This window comes from Oryctolagus cuniculus, chromosome 6 (assembly GCF_051225735.1).
Source record: "Oryctolagus cuniculus isolate XC-2025 breed Fujian yellow rabbit chromosome 6, ASM5122573v1, whole genome shotgun sequence".
Classification (NCBI taxonomy): domain Eukaryota; kingdom Metazoa; phylum Chordata; class Mammalia; order Lagomorpha; family Leporidae; genus Oryctolagus; species Oryctolagus cuniculus.
Genome location: NC_142872.1, coordinates 39,402,815 through 39,425,606, shown reverse-complemented (window position 1 = coordinate 39,425,606; position 22,792 = coordinate 39,402,815). Strand labels below are relative to the sequence as shown.

At 40.9% G+C, this 22,792-nt stretch overlaps 1 protein-coding gene and 1 non-coding gene across 4 annotated transcripts; both read left to right on the top strand.

Moving 5' to 3' along the window:
- The first annotated feature begins 1 nt into the window (after position 1).
- Positions 2 to 12,353, top strand: ZNF300 (zinc finger protein 300). 3 transcript variants are annotated; one of them, XM_008255270.5, is made up of 6 exons: positions 2 to 176; positions 1,216 to 1,338; positions 1,934 to 1,977; positions 7,895 to 8,021; positions 8,259 to 8,381; positions 9,472 to 12,353. In XM_008255270.5, the coding sequence occupies exons 3-6, from the start codon at positions 1,966 to 1,968 to the stop codon at positions 11,019 to 11,021; spliced, it is 1,812 nt and encodes a 603-aa protein (XP_008253492.5). In that variant the 5' UTR covers positions 2 to 176; positions 1,216 to 1,338; positions 1,934 to 1,965; the 3' UTR covers positions 11,022 to 12,353. The 3 variants fall into 3 exon arrangements, with proteins under 3 accessions (XP_008253492.5, XP_051699495.3, XP_089192220.1); XM_051843535.3 differs by lacking the exon at positions 1,216 to 1,338; XM_089336094.1 differs by lacking the exons at positions 1,216 to 1,338; positions 1,934 to 1,977.
- Positions 12,354 to 18,114: 5,761 nt separating this feature from the next.
- On the top strand, positions 18,115 to 18,297 carry LOC138850267 (U2 spliceosomal RNA). The gene has a single exon (XR_011390016.1). It is a non-coding gene; the product is annotated as a U2 spliceosomal RNA (small nuclear RNA).
- The last annotated feature ends 4,495 nt before the right edge of the window (positions 18,298 to 22,792 follow it).

The window sequence follows — 22,792 nt, the reverse complement described above, 5'->3', positions numbered from 1 at the left end:
GAACAGCGCAGGCCCGGGAACCCGGCGCTTTTGCTCATGGGCAGGAAGCGGGAGAGTTCGCCGCCATGGATGTGACAGTCGTGCTGTTTAAGCCGTAATGGGCGTTTCGAGGACAGACAGTCCAGCGGGAGGTCGGGAGGAGGTTCTGCGCGGCGGTGTTTGAGGCTGTGGCATTGGTAAGGGGAGGGAGAAACCTGTGAGGGTCACTGACAGGAGGTTTGTGAATTCACAGACCAGTGCGGGAGGTCGTGGGATTCGCGTTGGGTTTGTTGGGGAGTCAGGAATGGATGTGGTATGTGAGAAGTTAATGGAGAGTGATGGGGTTATGAGGAGTCTGGGGGTGAGGAGGAGCGGGCAGGTGGTCTGTCTGGTCCAGGGATTCAGGTCACTCTTGAGGAGTCTGTCATCGGTGAGGAGAATGACCAAATGCTGGGCGCGAACCTGTGGTCAGTGTGGGACGGACATGGGGGCATCAGTGGGGCGTCCAGCGGGAGACAGGATTAGTAGACCCGACGGTTTGGAAGTTTGGAGGGGACAGTGACGGAGTCAGGGCCTCGCGGTGGTCAGCCTCAATTTACCCGGGAAGGCTTTGACTTACATTAAATGTCCACAGGTCATAGGCAACTAACTATTGAGTACTTTAAGGACTAGCCCTTTCTCACGTCGTCTCTCCGTCTGCCATTGTCCCCTTAGCCTGGTGTGCCGCTCAGAAATGAGTATTTTAAGACATGACCGAACGAAGGAGAAGGGGGAGGTTGTGGAAAGTGTGACTTCAATTTTCGTCTTTCCAAGTTTCTTGAATTACTTTCATTTGTTTCAGAAAACATGTGCTGAGTATTTGCTGGGTGTCAAGACATGAGTGTAGGCCGGCGCCGTGGCTCAACAGGCTAATCCTTCGCCTGTGGCGCCAGCACACGGGGTTCTAGTCCCGTTTGCTCCTCTTCCAGGCCAGCTCTCTGCTGTGGCCTGGGAGTGCAGTGGAGGATGGCCCAAGTGCTTGGGCCCTGCACCCGCATGGGAGACCGGGAAGAAGCACCTGGCTCCTGGCTTCAGATCAGCACAGCACGCCGGCTATAGCAGCCATTTTGGGGGTGAACCAGCTGAAGGAAGACCTTTCTCTCTGTCCCTCTCTCTCACTGTCTAACTCTGCCTGTCAAAAAAAAAAAAAAAAAAAAAAAAAAAGACATGAGTGTGGTATTTCTCGTTTCCTCCCAGATGTACTGTGATGAGGCCTGGGATATCCAATGTCAAATGATCTCTCTGGCTTGGGAGCCCCCACTTGCCCTGATCAGCCCTGTCCTCCTGACATCTCTAGGGACTGAAAAAAAAATCTACCAGGTATGTGTGTCTTCCTGCATTGAGGTATATTCCCTTCTTTCAGTGGTCCCAACCTGTCACTATTTTTGTATACAGACAACACTTAATATTTCCATCCATGAATGACTTTGGCAGGAGAGAGTGCTGAGTTGAGGGAAAAATAAAAGACTTATTAAAAGATTATTGGAATTCAGCTACTGGTTCATTCTGGGGAATAGAGAAATCATTTTATAATTTTCTCATTCTCATTGTCTGGAAGCTCCCTCTACAATTAAATCTTACATCTAACCACTACTATTGCCTTATGATAATATGCCATAAATAGAATTGCTGTTTCCCAGAGGGAACATTGGGATGTTAGTAAAGTCACCAGAAACATCTTCATGTGTGTCCAATTAAAAACCCTCATCCTGATTCCATGTAATCACATGATAGGCATAAGGAGAGACAAGGTTGACTGCCTTCTCCGCTGAGTGCTTGTTGACAATTCTCTAAGGCTCAACAACTCTCCTGCGGGGCCAGTCTTTCTCTGGTTTCTAGACTAGTGAATGTGAAAGCTGCAGTCTTAGTTTGGCCCCTGAAAACTCGATTCTGATCACTGGTTTTGCTTTTTTAGGCATCTACCCTTTTGGAAGAGAGTAGAAAATCATGAAGTCCCAGGTGAGTGCTTTTTAAAAAAACTCTCTTGGTTGTCCATCCAATCAAATGGAAAGTACCAGCAGCTGAAATTTGCTTTAGGGAAAGCAGGAATGAAGATCCAGAACTAGAAAGAGTTGCTGGGAGCATGCAGAAAACCTGACTTGAAAGTATTTTTATGAATTTATAGAATTAATTTTTCTGATCTTTCTGGTAGACATCAGTTACACAGTTTGCATTCCCCTAAAGGGAAAGCAGAAAAATTTCCCATGGGAGTAAAACATTTCTTGATATATAAGCTTAAAAAAATTTTCTCTTTATTGGATCTTTTAGGTACTGGAGTGCACACTTTTGTCACCAACACTGTTTTGATAACTATAGTAGATACATTGTAGCTGTGCCTTTTTTAAAAAAGATTTATTTATTTATTTGAAAGTCAGAGTTACACAGAGAGAGAAGGAGAGGCAGAGAGAGAGAGAGAGAGAGAGAGGTCTTCCATCTGCTGGTTCACTCCCCAGTGGGCTGCAACAGCTGGAGCTGTGCCGATCCCGGGTCTCGCATGTGGGTGTAGGGTCTCAAAGACTTGGGCCCTCTTCTACTGCTTTCCCAGGCCATAGCAGAGAGCTGGATAGGAAGTGGAGCAGCTGGGACTCAAACCAGTGCCCATATGGAATGCCGGCACTGCAGTCAGTGGCTTTACCTGCTACACCACAGCGCCACCCTGTAGTTGTGTCTTAAAATTATCTTTTTCAGAGGGAAGGCGCCTTAATGTCTTAACTGAACTTCTTGAGCTTTATTCTTTTTTTTTTTTAAATTTATTTAATGAGCATAAATTTCCAAAGTACAGCTTATGGACCACAATAGCCTCCTCCCTCCCCGTGTCTTCCCTCCCATCCACAACGCTCCCCTCTCCCACTCCCTCTCCCCTTCCCCTTCACATCACAATTAATTTTCAATTATCTTTATATACAGAAGATCAATTTAGCGTATGTTAAGTAAAGATTACCACATTTTGTTGAGCTTTATTCGTTAGAGCAGGAGTTGATAAACTGTTAACCACGGGCTGAAGCCAGTTCTCTAGCAGTCTTTTATAAAAATTCATTTATTTTGAGAGAGAGAGAGACAAAGAGGCTGAACCAGGTCTGCAGACAGGAGCTGGAAACTCAATCCAGGTCCCCCACATGGGTGGCAGGGACCCAGCTACTGGAGCTATCACCTGCTGCCTCCCAGGGTCTAAGAGGCAGCTGGAGTCAGGAACCGGAGCAGGGAATTGACTGCATGTACTCAGATATGTCCTGCAGGCATCTGAACCTGCTCCTTAACTACTAGGCCAAGTGCCCACCGTCCAGCTGCTTTTATAAACAAAGTATGATTAGAGCACATCCAGGCTGTTTCTTTATACATGCCTATGGCAGTGCCAAAAAGGTATGCTTTACCGGAACAGTTAGCTGACCTCTGCTTTAGAGGAGTGCATTGATTAGCAAGGCTTGCTATAGTCCTGCTGTAGTCAAAGATAAAAATCTAGATAACACAGAAAGGATAGGCACACTTTGAATGGTCTTCCAAAAAGTTCACTCACATCACAGTTCTTAAATTCTGTTTGTGTTTATCTGACGAAGCTTTGGAGGGCAGAGGTTCTGCTATCTCATAGCCTTTGCTATTGTTTCAGAGTTTGTGGAATTGTGTCCATTTCATGCTATTCCTTCTCTGCTCTTCCATTTTTGAATGTCTGTAATTTTTCTCCCTGACAACATTGACTGTATGCCTGATGTAAATATTTAAAAATATGTAAAACCATAAAAATGAACAATAGAGAGATCTCCCCTCTTCCTGAGATACTAACCATTTGTCCTGAGTGCTAACCATTTGTTTCTAACTCTCCAAGAATTTTTTTTGATGTGGCCGTATAAATGTGTACAGGTAAAAGTAGAAATCTGTGAGAATGCTTCTTCTTGTGTTTTTCTTTTGGAAAAAGTAATGTTACAGCATTTTGTTCCATGACCTGGTTTTTAACTTTTCTGTCTGATAGAAAGATTTTTGTATACCTCTTTAATATCTTCCTGTGTTAGTACTTACAGTTCTTTTCTATTTTATCAGATGCATAGCATTTCCCTGTGGCCTGATTGCCTTGGATGGTTGCCTTATCCATCAAATGGAGACTATAATCCTCATAGGGTTGTTGTGAGAATTAAGGAAGTACCAGTGATGCTTAGACTATAATGTAGGCATGGTTTGTACTTTATTTTGGTGATAGCTGTTACTTTGTTTTCATTATCATTGTCAGAGCTAGAAATAAACTTTTACATTACCAGTCCTTATGTGTTTTACATTAAAGCCTAACAACTGAATTCTGTTGCAAAAAGAGGTTTGCTTTTATTTTTGGATATAAACAATGTCAGAACCGTGTTCTTCCAGTCACACATAGTTACTGAACGCTTGAAACTGGCTAGTCTGAATTGAGACATGTTATGCTAAGTATGTGCTACACTTTGAGGGTATGGTTCCAGAAACTCAGCAGTAGTTTTTAAAGATTATTTACATGTTGAAATGATATTTTAGGTAAAACATTGGAATAAATTTGTATTTTTAAAATAATTTTTGAATGTAGCTGCTAGAAAATGTAAAATATCCATTAACTTTATATTTCTTTTTTTTAAGATTTATTTTATTTATTTGAAGGGCAAGAGTTACAGAGAGGCAGAGGCAGATACTTGTACAGCTCCAAATTGTACTAAGCCAGGGGACACAAAAAAAGAGAGAGAGAAAGGGAGAGAGGGAGAGAGGTCTTCTATCCACTGGTTTACTCCCCAGATGGCTGCAATGGCTGGAGCTGTGCCAATCCAAAGCCAGGAGCTTCTGGGTCTCCCATGTGGGTGCAGTGGACCAAGGACTTAGACCATCTTCTGCTGCTTTCCCAGGCCATAGGAGGACGCTGGATCGTAAATGGAGCAGCTGGGACTCAAGCAGGCACTGTAGGGATATGGGATGCTGGCACTGTAGGCGGCAGCTTTACCCGCTACACCACAGTGCCGGCCCTGTTTTATATTTCTCTTAGGCAATACTGATTGAGAGAATTAGGATGGATTTTTTTCCAAAGATTTATTTTATTTATTTGAAAGAGTTGTTGAGAGAGGTAGAGCCACAGAGAGAAAGATCTTCCATCCCGTTGGTTCACTCCCCAAATGACCACAACGGCCGGAGCTGAGCTGAGCCAAAGCCAGGAGCTGCTTCCAAGACTCCTATGCAGGTGCAGGGTCCCAAGAACTTGGGCCATCTTCTACTGCTTTCCCAGGCCGTAGCAGAGAGCTGGATCGGAAGTGGAGCAGCTGAGACTCGAAGTGGTGCCCATATGGAATGCTGGTGCTGTAGGCTGGGGCTTTACCCTGCTGTGTCACAGCACCAGCCATAGATTTTTTAAAATTATCCAAACCATGGCTAATTAACTGATTAAATGGATTGTTTCTTTTGAACAGAGTTTTGTATTTTTTTCCACACAATTAAGAGGTGAAGTCATCATTTTTATACCTATTCTTTTCTCTCACTAACACCTAGCCCCTTCCACTTCTTCATGTCGTAATAGCACTTCCATTCTCTCAGCCACCCAAGCTATAAGACTTGTTAGTAGATGACAAAAATTCAATTTTCCACAGGTTATATACTATATCAGTATTTATCCCTATCTAGTATATTGAAGCATTTGAGAATCAGTAATCAAGTCAAGTCAGAGTGTTAGGATTACAGCCTATTTTAATTTTTTTACCACAATGAATTTCCTCTGCTTTACATATTTATTCCCTTTCTCAAATTCTGTTCTTCAGATCAAAGGAGTATAATTTAATTACAGGTTATTTTTAAGTAAAGATGAGTTTTAGTTTAGTTTCTCTAATCTTCATTATTCCTTTTTAGCGAACATTTCTTGAGTACCCTTTCTGTGTCCTATGCACTGGCTAGCTTCTCAAGAAGATTTAGGCAAGCTTCTTTCCTGGAAGCACAGCAGAGAAAAAATGGGTAAAGAGATATAGAAACCAACATTGACACATAAAAGCTCTGTAACAGACACAGGAGCAAAGAACTTTTATAGCATTGAGGGGGAGCAACCAGCATTATAAGGAAGTAGGCAATAGGCTTAAAAGATAATTGAACTTCGAATTAGGAAGAAAGTAGAGTGAGGAAGCAGCATCTGTAAAATTAGAAAGGGCACAGTGATTTAGTGAAGGCTGGGAATTTGAGGAAAATTACAGTGGAGATTGCTTCGTGGCATGGTTGATGAAGGGTGGTAGTGAAGTGAGCACATACAAGAGATAGTGTTTACAATATCAGAGAAGCAACCTGGAGTGCAACAGTCGGGAACCAGTGTAGTGAGTCTGTAAATATGAGAGTTAATCAGTCGTGTGTGTAGTGTGTAATCTTTCAGTTTTCTCATATGTAAAACAGGAAAATTAATAAGACTGTAGGACCAACTAAAATGATTGGGAACTTGTTGGTGTGACTGTGGAAGTTAGTGTGGATGAGAGATCGCTCTCATCTCAGTCGTTTCAGTTTTAAGCTGAGTGTATTTGTAAAGAAGGAAATGAAAGAGGCTTTTAATATCTTAAGTAACAATTTATTTTCATTCTGAAAGCAATGCTTGATAATAATGGAATGTTTAGGAAAAAAATCCATGAAAGTAGTTAAATATTGCAAGTCACCATTATATTCATTTCCATTATTCGATAATAAGTGCTGTGAAAATAATGGTAACATGATTTAAATAGTTTTTGCTCCAGAGACATTTTGTAGCTCTATGCTTATTCATGTCCTTTATCTTGATGTCCTGTCACTAAATTATTGTATTGGTTTATGATGGCTGTTTCATTTATCCGTGGTTATGATTTTCTTTATGAATATTCCCTGAATATTTCCTTCTGAGTTATTACTTGAGATTTCTTAATTTTAATTTTATTGTAATTATTATCTTTTATTATTTCATTATGCTCCTTGCTACTGCACTATGTAAGAGAGCTGTTAGGTTTAGGGGAAGTTATGATGTTTTTTCTCCCTTTGAAATGATGGAACTAGGTTAATGATGTTCAAAAACTCTGACATTCTGGGATTCTCTAAATGTTTTCATTAAAAAGGCCCTCTCTGCTCCATAATTATAAACAAAAATTCTCTCATGTTTTATTTTTGTAACTTTCATGGTTTCCAGGATTTTTAGAGTTAAAATTTTTGTTTCATCTGCATTTATTCTGTTTTTAAGATATAAAATATGGTGTATTATTCTGCTATGTCTGTCATAACAAAGTACCGCAAACAGGGTGGCTTAACCAATAGAAATTTACTATCTCATAGAAGAGGCCAAAAGTCCAAATTCAAGATGTCTGAAGGGTTGGTTCCTTTGGAGGGCTTTGAGCAAAGGATCTGTTCCAGGTTTTTCTCCGTGGCTTGTTCATGGCCGTCTTTTTTCTAGATCTCTTTATATCATCTTCCTTTTGTTTATATTCATGTTCAAATTTCCCTTTTTCATATGGACACCAATCATACTGGATTAGGGTCCGTTATATCTGCACTGAGCTTGTTTCCAAGTAAGGTCACATTCTGGGATTCTAGGGGTTAAGACTTCAACATGTGGATTTTCAGGAAATACAGTTACATTTATGGCATATGGGTGCAACGTTGTTTTCCTATTGACTATCCAGTTGTTTCACTACTGTTTGTCGAATCTTCCTTCCTTCCCAGTTGTATACTGCCTTTATCATTATTAAATTACCCTATATATTACATAGTCATTGTGTGGCTTGCATTTCTGTTTTCCTAACCTATCAGGCTCGTCTTGCAAAAGACAGGCTTTTACGTTATTACTCCTAAACCTATGATGTGAAACTCAGTGCAAATGTACTTTTACAGACTACAGCAAAGTGAGAATGGTCACTTCATACTGAACTGGAATGTACCGTTACAGGTTTTAGTATCATTCAAGGATGTGGCTGTGGATTTCACCCAGGAGGAGTGGCAGCAACTAGACCCTGCTCAGAGGACCCTATACAGGGATGTGATGCTGGAGAACTATAGTCACCTGGTCTCAATGGGTAAGAATGGCTTTCCACGTAACTCAGGTTGTCCAGTCAAGTGCCTTTCCTTATCAGTTACTGCGATTAGGTGATTTTTGACATTTCATGCTTAGTATGACCTCGCTACCTTCCCATATGAAGGCCGTTACTTTGTTGAGGGCTGACTGGACAACTTCAGTATAGATCACCTGAAACTGTATCTTTACATCTTTCAATGCATTCAATCCAGTTCCTTTTTGATTTCCATTTTAATAGGTTATCCAATTTGCAAACCAGATGTCATCTCCAAGTTGGAACAGGGAGAAGATCCATGGATCATACAGAGAGACATATCACATTGGATCTATCCAGATGAACATCAGGCAGATTGGAGACAAAGTAAGTAAAATATCAGTTTCTTTATTAATTAATGGATGCCTGAGGCTTATGTTTCTATCTTTATTGACCGTTCCTCTTTGTTGCTCCTGTGCCGCGAACTTTAATAGATATTCAGTGAATAATTGTTGTAAGCATTTAGTGGACATTCAACAAATAATGGAAAGTAGTTGTGAGCCTTTGTTGATTCTTGTTGATCCTTTTGGTGTGTGTTTTATGAATAGGCTTTAGAGGCAATGGGACTTAGAGTTCTTCTAAGACATTAGTTGTTTGGGGAGAGGTAAGACCCCACCCCCAGCCCTCTGATTTGTGGCTTCAAAATTACTTTTATTTAAAAGTTCAGAGAAAATGAGTCTAAAGAGATGTGGCAGAATTGGAGATGGCATTTTTCAGAGCATGTGGCTGTAGCTGCTATGAATGGTGAGTGCTGATGAGGACAAGGAAAACAGTGAAGACAAAAAATGTAGAGGAGAGAATTTACGAACAAAACTTTGGAGTTAGTAAGGTATAAGTTTTCTGGGAGAACATTGCTGATTTTACTTCATATGTATGGAAGGTATTTTAGTGGGAGTAGTAGAATTCAAGTGTGTTTGGGTGTGTATCTGGTACTGAATGCATAGCAGGAGCTTGGATTTTTATCTTCTTTGTGTTAATTATTAATTAGGAAAATAGACTGAGACGAGTTACAGTATTTTGAGTACAGAAGAGACCTTGTTACTTTGGAGTGGTGGCCAGATATTTGTCAAGTAAACATAGAAAATGGTTTGTTACATAAATGAATTAAAAAGATGAAAACAGTTTCTGTTCAGAAAGCAAGGTAAGTGGGACGCTCACAGAAGAGTAATCCAAGATAAGAGTAAGAACCCAAATATTTTTTAAAAATTCATTCTGGTCTGGTTTTTACATGAATATTTCTCTTTAACATCCTCATGTAACTATTCATGTGAGCATACTGTTTACTTTCCTGCCTTCTGAGATGCCCTACCTTCATCTCTCTTTTATTTATTTTTCAACTACACTGCATTTGTTCTACTTCTCTGTACTTTGTTAATTGCTTTTTGTGACTCTTCGATTTTATATTTACTTCTTTTAGACAGGAAGAGTAACCTGCACAACTCCCCCTCCTGTGTTTTGGGGACTATTTCTTTCCATAATAAGCTACTGAAAGGAATCACAAAGGAAGGTTCCTTGTACTCGATTTTAAAAGTCTCTCAAGACGATGACCAGCTGCAGAGATGTCAGGAAGAGCAAGAGGGGCTTTACAGACAAGTCACATGGGTTAACAGCAAAACAGTGGCAGAGGCATCAAGCCATAAATATAATGCATTGGGAGAAATATTTCAAGAGTTCATAAAGCCAGACATACCGAGACAAAGACTGCATAAATATGATTCACTTAAAAAGAATTTAAAAGCAAATATTGATCTACCTAGTTGTAATAAGAACAGTTCAAGAAAAAACCTTGATGAGAGTTTTGGATGTGGAAAATCAGCTAGCCCCAGTGTTTCCAATTCTAATCTTGAGAAAATTCATAATGGAGTAGTATCCTTTGATGGTGATCAGCATGGAAACATTTTCAGCAATAAACGATCCCTTATTCAATGTCAGACTGTTGGAACCAAGGAGAAAACCTGTATATGTGTTACGTGTGGAAAAGCCTTTGCTAAGAAGTCACAGCTTATTGTACATCAAAGAATTCATACTGGAAAGAAACCATATGATTGTGGTGCATGTGGGAAAGCCTTCAGTGAGAAGTTTCATCTCATTGTACACCAGAGAACTCATACTGGAGAGAAACCTTACGACTGTCCTGAATGTGGAAAAGCCTTCTCTCAGAAATCATCTCTCATTATACATCAGAGAGTTCACACTGGAGAAAAACCATATGAATGCAGTGAATGTGGGAAAGCCTTTTCCCAGAAATCACCCCTCATTATACATCAGAGAATACATACTGGAGAGAAACCTTATGGATGTAGAGAGTGTGGAAAGGCCTTCTCTCAGAAGTCTCAGCTTATTATACATCATAGAGCTCATACTGGAGAGAAGCCATATGAGTGTACTGAATGTGGGAAAGCCTTCTGTGAGAAGTCACACCTCATTATACATAAAAGAATTCACACTGGTGAGAAACCTTATAAATGTGCCCAGTGTGAGGAAGCCTTCAGTCGGAAGACAGAACTCATCACACATCAGTTAATTCATACTGGGGAGAAACCATATGAATGTACCGAATGCCAGAAAACATTTTCCCGGAAGTCACAACTCATCATACATCATAGAACACACACTGGAGAGAAACCCTACAAATGTAGTGAATGTGGCAAAGCCTTCTGCCAGAAATCACATCTCATTGGACATCGGAGGATTCATACAGGAGAAAAACCTTATGTATGTACTGAATGTGGGAAAGCCTTCTCTCAAAAGTCCCACCTTCCAGGACATCAGCGAATGCACACAGGAGAGAAGCCTTATATATGTGCTGAGTGTGGAAAGGCCTTTTCCCAGAAGTCAGATCTTGTTTTACATCAGAGAATTCATACTGGGGAAAGACCCTATCAGTGTGCTGTATGTGGGAAAGCCTTCATTCAGAAGTCACAACTCACTGTACACCAGAGAATTCATGCAGCAGGAAAGTCATAATGAAGTGACCACAGAAAAGCTTTCAGTGTTAGTTCAAGCCTTAATGATGAGCAGAAACCCGATTCATTTGATAAATTTGGATACAGTATCTCTACATTAAATTATACATGGAAGCTCATGTTTCTAGTATGGTGATGCCTAACTTTTTCAGTACAGATGATAGAAAGTAATTTTATAAATGAAGGACATTTTTAACATGACATGTAAACCTTTTTTTAATTTTATTTTATTTTGACAGGCAGAGTGGACAGTGAGAGAGACAGAGAAAAAGGTCTTCCTTTTGCCGTTGGTTCACCCTCCAATGGCTGCCGCAGCCGGCATGCTGTGGCCGGTGCACTGCGCTGATCTGGTGGCAGGAGCCAGGTACTTATCCTGGTCTCCCATGGGGTGCAGGGCCCAAGCACCTGGGCCATCCTCCACTGCCTTTCCTGGCCACAGCAGAGAGCTGGCCTGGAAGAGGGGCAACCGGGACAGAATCCGGCGTCCCGACCAGGACTAGAACCTGGTGTGCCGGTGCCGCTAGGCGGAGGATTAGCCTGTTGAGCCGCGGCGCCGGCCATGTAAACCTTTTAAAGCATGAGGTGAATGATCAGTAAAGTATGTGTATAGTGTATTGTTACATATTCCTTACACCACATAACAATAATAAGGCATTGTGAAATTGCTAATATTAGCTTTGTATAATTATAGCCACATAGGATTCCCTATAAAGGATATGTTAGAAAGATTTAGTGAAAAGCAAAAGCAAAGCATCAATTCCTGAAAACTGTATTATGAGAAGGATCTTGACATACCCCTAAAACTACATGTAAAATTTGTAGAAAAATGGAAAGATGGGTTGATCAGATTCAGTAAAGTATATGAATTTTCTCTTCTCTGGCTTATAAATTCATCTGCAACTTTGGAAGAACACTGGGCCTTGAAATTGATGGATTTTGATGAAGTTTTCTCCTTTACTCTCCCCAACTAGGAACTTGATGTGGTGGGAAGACTGGCACTAAAGTCATATGAGTCTTGAATTTTGATCCTGAGCCAACTAATCACAGGTTATATGACTTCAGGAAAGCCCACTTCACCCATTAGAAAGTTTTTTTCTTGTTGGTAAATAAAAGTTCAAGATAGAATACATTTTCAGTTATTATTAGTTCATTTTTCTGACTTCTCTGTTTTCCTGAAATAGAATAGTAAGACTCATGTTTAAAATCTGCATTTCTACTTCCTTTGTACACTGGAAACTGCTTTTGATTGCCCACTTCTATAACTGGTTTATTTTTACTGTCTCTGACCCTGGTGGCCTTATTCTTACTATATTAAAATGCTTTTTAAATACTGCCCCCTCCCCCTTTTTCATGTACACTTAGTCACTGTGGTGATCGTGCATTAAGACTTTGTGTAAAGTCTGTTGCATTCCTTTCTTTTCTTTTTTTTTTTTGACAGGCAGAGTGGACAGTGAGAGAGACAAAGGTCTTCCTTTGCCGTTGGTTCACCCTCCAATGGCTGCCGCTGCCAGTGCACTGTGGCCGGCTCACCGCGCTGATCCAATGGCAGGAGCCAGGTGCTTCTCCTGGTCTCCCATGGGGTGCAGGGCCCAAGCGCTTGGGCCATCCTCCACTGCACTCCCTGGCCACAGCAGAGAGCTGGCCTGGAAGAGGGGCAACCGGGACAGAATCCGGCGCCCCGACCGGGACTAGAACCTGGTGTGCCGGCATCGCAAGGCGGAGGATTAGCCTAGTGAGCCGCGGCGCTGGCCCAAATTCAATAATATTTTGCAGGAAAAGTAAATATCAGCCAAATGGGTTCATTGAGGAGTGTAAGATTGGTTCAACCTATAAAACCAACTGGTGCCAAACATCAATGGTCTAAAACAGAATAGCCATCTAATTTCAATAGGAACGAGAAAATTGAAAATTCAACATCCGTTTAGAATAGACTCAACTTGGCATAAAAGACAGCTTCCTCAGACTGTTAAAAGGCATGTGAAATTCACAATTAACATCATATTTAATGGTGAGAGACAATGCTTCTGGCCAAAATGGGGGAAAAGGCTCTCACTCTTTCTAGTCAGCATTATCTGGCAATCTTAACCAGTGAGTGCAGTAAGGAAAACAAGAAATGGAGTGGAACTGCATTCTAGAAAGGAAGAAGTAAAAGTATCAGTATTTAGCAGATAACGTGGTCTTCTACATGGATGCACTCAAGAACTCTAAAAATGTTTATTACGCTTAAGCAAGTTCTGAAAAATATCTAAATAAATAGAGATATCATGTTTAAAGGCCGATATCAATTCCCCTCAAACTGTATGTTGAATGCCAATTACCCAGACAAAAGAATCCCAGCAGGTATTTTTGTAGAAATTGGGAAGCTGATTCAAAAAATGTATATAGAAATGAAAAAGCTAGAGGCTTCTTTTTGAAAAGTGACAACTTTGGAAGATCCATACTACTTGATTTCAGGGCTTATTATGGAGCTAAAATAGTCAATCCTGGTATTGGCATAAGAATAGAAATGTCAGTGGTACAGGAAGGTGTCTAGAAATTGAACCATAAATAAGTATATAGCAATTTATTTTTAACAATATTATCAAAGTAATTTAATGGACAAAGAATAGACTTTTTAAACAAATGAAACTGGAATGATGGAAATCTACATGCTTAAAGAGCCTATCCCTTTAGCTCGTGAAGTACACAAAAATCGAAGTGAAATAGATCATGAATATAAATGTGAAACCAGAAGCTATAAAGTTCCAAAAGAAAACTGACTTATGTGAGTTTTGTAGGCTTTTTCAAACAAGATATAAAAACCCCAAAAGTGTAAAACTAAAAATTTATCAATTGGGGCTCTTATACGGATAACTCCTCTTGAAAACAGTATTAAAGAAGCTGAACTAGTTATAACATCCCTGTTTCCTCCTTCGTATTCTCTCTGCCAAATACGGAGTCAGCCATTTCTTCCAGGAGTGGTGATCTCTCTCAGTGGGCAATAGTATTTGAAAACCCTAATCTGGCTGCTTTGGATGCTCATAACCAGTGCAATATCATTGTACATAGGTCACTCTCAGTGTACTTCGTGGCAGGGTCAGACCGTACATTTAAAATTGTGTTTATATTCACCTCTCCTATTTTTCATAAAACCTTTGATATTTTACTAGTATCTCTTTTATGTTACAATGAAAATAATGGTCCTCAGTCATTATAGTTTTTTCTTACAGTATTCCTAAACAAATCTCAAATTATTAGTATTATTTATGAGCAAAAAATTAATAAAATATGTTAAAATCCTAGTTTCAGCATTTTTCAATTTGAATAGCCATAAATATTCAACCAAGTTAAAAATAATTATGCTAGCAAGCTAAAATACGTATGTATAAGTTTTCAAGGAAGAGTAGTCATACCTTATAAGTTCTCTTAAAATTCAGCTCTCCCTTCTTTGTATCCACAATATTCTCTCTTTCAAATTTATTTATTTATTTGAAAGGCAGAGAGACAGAGTTCTTGTCTCCTGGTTCACTCTCCAAATAACTGCAACAGCTGAGGCTAGGCAAAATTGAAGGTAGTAGTCAGGAATGCCATGTGGGTCTCCCACACGGCTGACAGGGACCCAACTACTTGAGCCATCACCTGCTGCCTCCCAGCGTGTGCATTACCAAGAGTTTGGAGTCTGGCACTGTGATATGGGATATGTGTGTCCCAAGTGGCTTCTTAGCTACTTCACCAAATGCCCTTCCCTTACTCCTTTTTTAAGTCACTACTTGTGCACCCTTGGATGGGTCATTCATCTCTCAGGGTTCTGTTTCCTTCCTTTCTGAGTCTTGATAAAATCATGGCTCACCAGAAGGATAGTTGGATTAAATAAAATCTGTTTCTTACCTTTTAGAGGGCACAAAATGTGCCATTGGTACATTTTATTTGTTTTCTCTGTGTTCTCATTATTGAATTTTGTTTCCTTAAAATGAAATGAAAAATATTTGTTGAATGTCTTCTTTTTCTTTCTTTCTTTTTATTTATTTATTTGCAGTCTTTATTTGAGAGGCAGAGAGACAGAGACACAAGGAACTCCCATGTGCTGATTAACTTCCTAAAATGTTCACAATAGCCAGGCTGAAGCTAGAAACCTGCAACTCAGTCTGGGTTTCTCACATGTTCGTGCAGGGACCCAACTACTTGAGACTTCCCTTGCTACCTCCTAGAAGGTACAATAGCAGGAAGCTGGCATTTGTAGTAGAACTGGCTTCTCCAATATGAATGCAGGGCTCCCGATTGGTGCCCTTAGCAGCTATGCCAAACACTTGGTCCCTGACTCCACCCCAAGCTCTTTTTCTAGGAGGAAGTGCTTATCATCTGGTGCTAGTGATAGTTCCAGAAGGCCATGATGAGGAGAGCCCTTTGAATTTTATTTTTCTTGATTTAAATCTCCCTTGAGATAGAAACCAGAGGTCTCAGCTGGTGATAATCAAGTATGTTTGAAAATTATATGTGAATTCATATAGGAAAGAAGATTGGGCCTCAATTCAGCAGAAAATAGAGAACTAGTCTACTAACTGGATGGTGAATAGGCCCCAAGGATATCTGCAGCTCTCCAACTCCCTGTGCTTATGAGTTCCAAACAAAGGAAACCAATTATCTCCTCCAGGGAAAGAAGCCTCGAAAAGGGGAATGGAGAAAATATTTGTGAGGAACATTTATTGTTCTTGGGTTCATAGGAAGTACCATTACACTGAGAAAATTTTTATATATTTGACTATGCCTATATTTTATAAAAATGTTTTATTCCCGATCAAGATATTAGTGATTCAAATGAGTTTACTAATTTTTTCAATATTTATTTATTTATTTAAAAGTCACTGTTAGAGGCAGAGAGAAAAAGAGATCTTCCATCCACTGGTTCACTCTCAAATGGCTGCAAATGGCTGGAGCTGGGTCAGTCCAAACCAGGAGCTAGGAGCTTTATCCAGGTCCTCCATGTAGGTGCAAGGGCCCTAGCACTTGGGTCATCTTCTGCTGCTTTTCCAGGCACATTAGCAGGGAACTGGGTTGGAAATGGAGCAGCTGGGACTAGAAGTCGAACCCGTATGGGATACTGGCATCACAGGCGGTGGCTTCCAGCTTAACCCGCTATGCCACAATGTCAGCCCTGAGTATACTAATATTTTCTGTGCTTCACTGTGTGTTATATCAATAAAAGATATGTGATTAACATCACACTGCAAATAGACCAAGAAGTAAATCAAAAATTTTATATTCAGAGATGAAAATATTTCAGTGAGAAATCAGTATGTGATAAGGTTAAACCTACTTTGTTTTTAAAGAACTGTTCCGTGTTCCATCTGAGGTGTTTGTCTTAGAAGAGGGTAAATGAGTGTGCTTAAAGGCTATTCGTATTGTCAGTTAGAATTATAAAGCAATAGGGTTATTTGGGAGTAAGAGCTAGTAGGGTTGTTGTCATACTTCCTTTAACATCAATACATAGAGGGCAGGCGTTTGACTTGGTGGTTAAGACATCTGCATCCCAAATCAGAGTGCCTGGGTTCAAATTCTGGCTCTAATCCAGACTGCATTTTCTTGCTAAGGTGCATCCTTGAAGGCAAGAAATGATGACCCAAATACTTGAGTCCCTGCCCCCCACGCAGTTTTGACCAGGCCCAGAACTGGGCATGTGGGCACTTGGCACTTGGGAGAGTAAATCAACAGAGATGGGAGCTCTCTGTCTCATTGTCTCTATCTTTCTTCCTCTCAAGTGAAAATATCATTATATGCTATATTTTCATTTTTTCCACTTTGATAGAATTTCTACATATGTGTTTAAGCTTTAGATTCTTATTCATTTACTTTTGTTAGATGCTCCTTGGTTTATATATTGTGAGCAAAAAGAAAAGCAATTGTGTCAACTTCAAAATTTCAGATCATCTCATTCATGTGTATTGGCATCTGTTGCTGTGATAGTTCTCATGTCAGCAGCAGGTGAACTTTTCAACCTTCTCCAAAAATGTTGCAAAGGCTATTTTAATTCTATTTTTAAAAAATATTTATTTTCATTTGAAAAGGAAGAATTAGATAGAAAGAGAGGTTTTCCATTTGCTTATTTACTCCCCAAATGGCTGCAGTGGCTAGGGCTGAGCCAGGTCAAAGCCAGTTAAACAGGAGCTTCATCCAGGTCTCCCATGTGGTTGCAGGGCCCAAGCACTTGGGTCATCCTCTTCTGATTTCCCAGGCATATTAGCAGGGAGCTGGATCAGAAGTAGAACAGCCAGGACTTGAACCGGTTCCTATCAGGGATGCCAGTGTTGCAGGCAGTGGCTTAACTTGCTATACGCCACAACACTGGCTCCTAGCCAGTACCCTGAAGTAAGCGATTTTTCTTCTTTTCTATTCTCCTTATACTTGGTCTCTTTCACATCATTCAGGTGTGCTATTTTCCTTTATGAATGTATTTTTCTTGCCTTTGCCATGGCTCACACCAGGATAGCCAGAATACCTGCCCAGGAATTCCCAGTCAGGGCAATTGAAGGGACTATCTTCTCCAGAATCTGGACTGCCTTGGATTGGAATCAGAGGCTTTCATAACCATGGAAACTCAGAATCACAAAGCCATACGATCTTGCAGGTGAGGGCACAAGGGAGCTAATTTATCAAGAAGTTATCCTTTTCTGATAATGGAGACTTTTTCTTGTATATACAAAGTTAATGTGGAATAGTATATCCTTTCATAAGGAGCAAGCATGTTAATATATGTTCACTTCCAATATGTAACCTGAAATAATTATGAATTGCTACTGAACGTCCCCTCAATACTGTCAGCTTTTTTAATCTCCATGAAGAATATTTTCTTTAGTGTAAGAAAGGCCATAATAACTCTCTTCTAAACCATAGTCCGTTTTCTGTTACTATAATGAAATACCAGGGGCTGTGTACTTTATGAAGAAAAGAGTTTCATTTGGCTCCAAATTTTGGAAGCAGAAAAATCCAAATAGCATGTTGCTAGGTCTTGGGAGGACCCCTAGCTGTATCACATCATAGTACATGACATCATGGTATAAGTATGTGTGTGTGTATGTGAGAAAGATCACATGATGACACAGGAAGCCCTAAAACAATTCATTGCTTCTCAGCCTTTTGGCTAAGATCAAGTGTAGAACAATTCAGGCTCAGGCTCATCCTTTTTTAAGATTTTTATTTATTTGAAAGGTAGAGTTACAGAGAGAGGGAGAGAGGAGAGGGGTCTTCGATCTGCTGGTTCACTCCACAAATGGCCACAACAGCTGGAGCAGAGCCTATCCAGAGGCAGGAGCCAGGAGCTTCTTCGGGTCTCCCACGTGGGTGCAGGGGCCCAAGCACTTGGGCCATCTTCTGCTTTCCCAGGCCATAGCAGAGAGCTGGATCAGAAGCAAAGCAGCCAGGACTAGAACCAGCATAGGATGCTGGCACTGCAGGTGGTGGCTTTACCTGATATGCTGCAGCACCAACCCTTCAGGCTCATTCTTTCATGATGACACCCTCCTGATAATTAGCTCAAGCTCCCATTAGAACTGTCGAATCTCTTCTAAGAACAGTGTTTCCAGTGATGTAAGGATCTCTCACTGAGTCCCACTTGTTAAAAATCCTGCAGTCTCTTCACTTGCCACACTGACGACCAAGCATACATCCTTGGGTGACAGACTACATTCAAGCCACAACAGTACATATGAATGATAAGATGACATTGTACCTAAAATGTATACACTTATCATCTGTCAATTAAAACACAAAATCCTAGGACTAGATGGTTTCACTGGTAAATTATTTGAAGGATTTTTTAGTATTTAAGGAGGAATTAATGACTATCCTTCTCAAACTCTTCCAAAATACTGAAAATGGAATACCTTTCATTTTAGGAGTTCAACATTATCCTGACATCAAATTTAGAAAAAAAAAACTTAGATAAAAACTACTAACCAATATCCCATATGAACATAGCTGCAAAAATTCTCAATAAAACAATAGAAAATCAACTTGAACATATCACTAAAAGGATACTACACTATCGTCTGTGTATTTATTCTTGGTATACAAGAATTTTTTCATGTCTGAAAATCAATTAATGTGATACACCACACTAATAATGATGAAAATGACAGGACCATCTCCATAGATACAAAAAAAAAAAAAAACATTTGGCAAAATTCAATACACATTCCTAACAAAAACTCTGAATAAAATAGTTATAAATAGAACTTATTCTTTATTTTAAGATTTATTTATTTGAAATGCAGACTTAAAAATACAGAGAGGGATAGACAGAAGATATCTTGGATCTGCTGGTTTACTTCTCAAATGGCTGCAACAGCCAGAGCTGGGCCAGGCCAAAGCCAGGAGCCTGGAACTCCATTCAGGTCCCCTACTTGGGTGTCAGAGGCCCAAGTACTTAGCCCATCTTTGACTGCTTTCCCAGGCACATTAGCAGCGAGGTGTATCACAAGTGGAACAGCTAGGACTCCATCCAGTGCCCATACGGAATGCTGGCTTTGCAGGCAGCGGCTTAACCTGCTACACCACAACCCTTACTCCATCAACTCAAGACTGTTATTAAATGCCCACAGCTGTGGCCGGCATTGTGGTACAATGGGTTAACGCCCTGACCTGAAGTGCCAGTATCCCATATGGGCACCGGTTTGAGACCTGGCTGCTCTACTTCTACATAGCTCTCTGCTATGGCCTGGGAAAGCAATAGAAGATGGCCCAAGTGCTTGGGCCCCTGCACCCACGTGGGAGACCCGGAAGAAGCTCCTGGCTTCTGGCTTTGGATTGGCGCAGCTCTGACTTGCAAATAAATAAATAAATCTTTAAAAATAATGCCCCTGGGGACCGGCGCCACGGCTCACTTGACTAATCCTCTGCCTGAGGTGCCAGCATCCCATATGGGCACCGGATTCTAGTCCTGGCTGCTCCTCTTCCAGTCCAGCTCTCTGCTGTGGCCCGTGAAGGCAGTGGAGGATGGCCCAAGTGCATAGGCGCCTGCGCCTGCATGGAAGACCAGAAAGAAGCACCTGGCTCCTGGCTTCGGATGGGTGTAGTTCCGGCTGTGGCAGCCATTTGCGGGGTGAACCAATGGAAGGAAGACCTTTATCTCTGTCTCTCTCTCTCATTGTATGTAACTCTACCTGTCAAATAAAAAAAAATGTCCACAGCAACAATATAACCTGGGGAAATTCTGAACTTTTCCTCTGAAGTCCAATACAATGCAAAGGGAGATATTTGTATCACTTCTATTCAGCATAGTACTAGACATCCTAGGCAGAGCTATTAGAAAAAGAAACTAAAGGCAGTTACATCAGAATTATAACTTACCTGTAGAAGACATGATCTTTATGGAATTTTTTATTATTTGAGAGGCAGAGAATTAAAGGGAGAGAGAGTACCCATCCTCTGGTTTACTCCCCACATGCCCACAGTGGCTAGTGATGTACCTGGTGAATGCTAGAAACTGGAAACTCAATCCAGATCTCCCATGTGGGTATAGGAACTCAACTATTTCAGCCATAATTGCTGCCTCCCAGTGACTACGTTAGCAGAAAACTGGAGTCGGGAGCTAGAGCTGGGGATTACATCCAAATACTCTAATGTAGGACCTTGGGTTTCTTAACTGCTGGTCTAAAACAGCATCCCCATGACATGATTTTATATACATATATATAAAAACTGTAAAGATGCCATAAAAATGATTAGAATTAATATATGAAATCAAGAAAGTTGCAGGATGTAAAATTAACATACAAAAATTAGTACCTGGAGATCACTGTTAGAGTAATTAGGCAAAATTAGGAAATGGAATGAAAGGAAGTAGTGAAATTGCTACTATTTACTGATGTCATCTTTTTTTATATTTTTTTATTTTTTACTTTTGACAGAGTGGACAGTGAGAGAGAGAAAGGTCTTCCTTTGCCGTTGGTTCACCCTCCAATGGCCGCCGCGGCCGGCACGCTGTGGCCAATGCACTGCGTTGATCCGATAGCAGGAGCCAGGTACTTATCCTGGTCTCCCATGGGGTGCAGGGCCCAAGCACTTGGGCCATCCTCCACTGCCCTCCCGGGCCACAGCAGAGAGCTGGCCTGGAAGAGGGGCAACCGGGACAGAATCCGGCGTCCCGACCAGGACTAGAAACCTGGTGTGCTGGTGCTGCAAGGTGGAGGATTAGCCTAGTGAGCTGCGGCACCGGCTGATGTCATCTTATGTATAGAAAATCCTTAAGGAATCCACCAAAAAATTTGTTAGAAATGATCGTACAGTAAAGATTCAGGATACCAAATCTGCACACAAAATTCATTACCATACTTTTACACTAACAACAAACTATCTGGGGAAAAAAATGGCACTTACAAAGCTACCAAAAATGTACGGGGGTAAGCTCCAAGATGGCAGAATAGGGAGGGAGCACACTGATAGTCCGGGAAAAGATAGTTTAATAAAAGTGGAGATACTGTAGTTTCAGGGAAGAGTTAGGGAAAAAACTGCAGAGGAAACTCTTCTGGAACTAGTGGGACACGGTGGACCTATGCGGAAGGCACGGGCACCCATGGCTCGGGACCCCAGCTGCTAAGTTTATGCACTAGCACTGGAAAGGGAGGTGAGGCGAAACCTCAGTAGCCCAAGACACTGGCGGGAAAGCAGCAGGAAGAGCCTAGAGGGAACGAGGCTTGAAGCCCTGTGGGGGAAGTTCACCAGGCTAACTAGAGGAGAGAAAAAATAAATAAAAGGGACCAGTACAGACATGATTCTTTCCCTCCACTCACCTTACAAAGGCGAGCAAGACAAAGAGCAGGCACCATATTGGACATATGTAAAAGCTGCACCACCTCAGGGCTGTGCCCGCCAAGCAGAAAAACCTGACTCTGGTGGGGAGAAATAACAGGTGTGGAGCCTATGAACTGAGACTGTGAAAAAAAATAAAAATAAAAACTGAGGGTGTGTGAGGGAACTCACAGAGTTCCTCCTGAGAGGTGAGTACTCAGTGGGAGACATAACAAACTCGGTAACCTTGGCAACCTGGTGGGAGATTGCAGGGGAGTCTGAGCTTACACTGTGGACAGTACAGATCCTTTGTGTGGCCCTTGGGACAGAGCAGATGAATATTATACCCACAGGGTCCAGAGCTCAGACACAGACTGCCTTCAATTCTGCTCAGCTGTGAAGAATTACTTACCTTCTGAATAATAATAAAAAAAAAGATTTACTACGCCTATCCTGGGTGTGTCACCTTTGCCACACCCTTAACCCTGAAGAACTGAGCAGAGCTCTCTTGCCACACCCATCACAAGCCTCTAAGGATCCACCAAAAGCAGACAGTCCACTTAATCTAGAGTCATAGTATAACGAGAAAAGCCACCACAGCAAGGAAAAAAGAAGAAACCGAAGAATATTTCCACAATGCCAAGCAACAAATGCAGAAACCGAGGAAATAAGAACAAGGAAGACATTACGATGCCCCCAAATGAATAAGACACTCTAATTCAAGATTATGAAGATGATGAGATAGAAGAAATGCAAGATATGGATTTCAAAAAATTTATGATAAGAACATTTAGAAGTTCTCAAAAACAAATTCTTAAACTACAGAAATCCTTACTGGACAGGATAGAAAATCTCTCTCATGAAAATGAAATCTTAAGGAGGAATCAAAATGAAATGAAGAAACTAGTAGAACATGAAATTGTGATATTGAAGAGAAATCAAAATGATATGAAGAATTCAGTAGATCAAATGACAAACGCATTTGAGAGCCTTAAAAACAGAGTCAGTGAA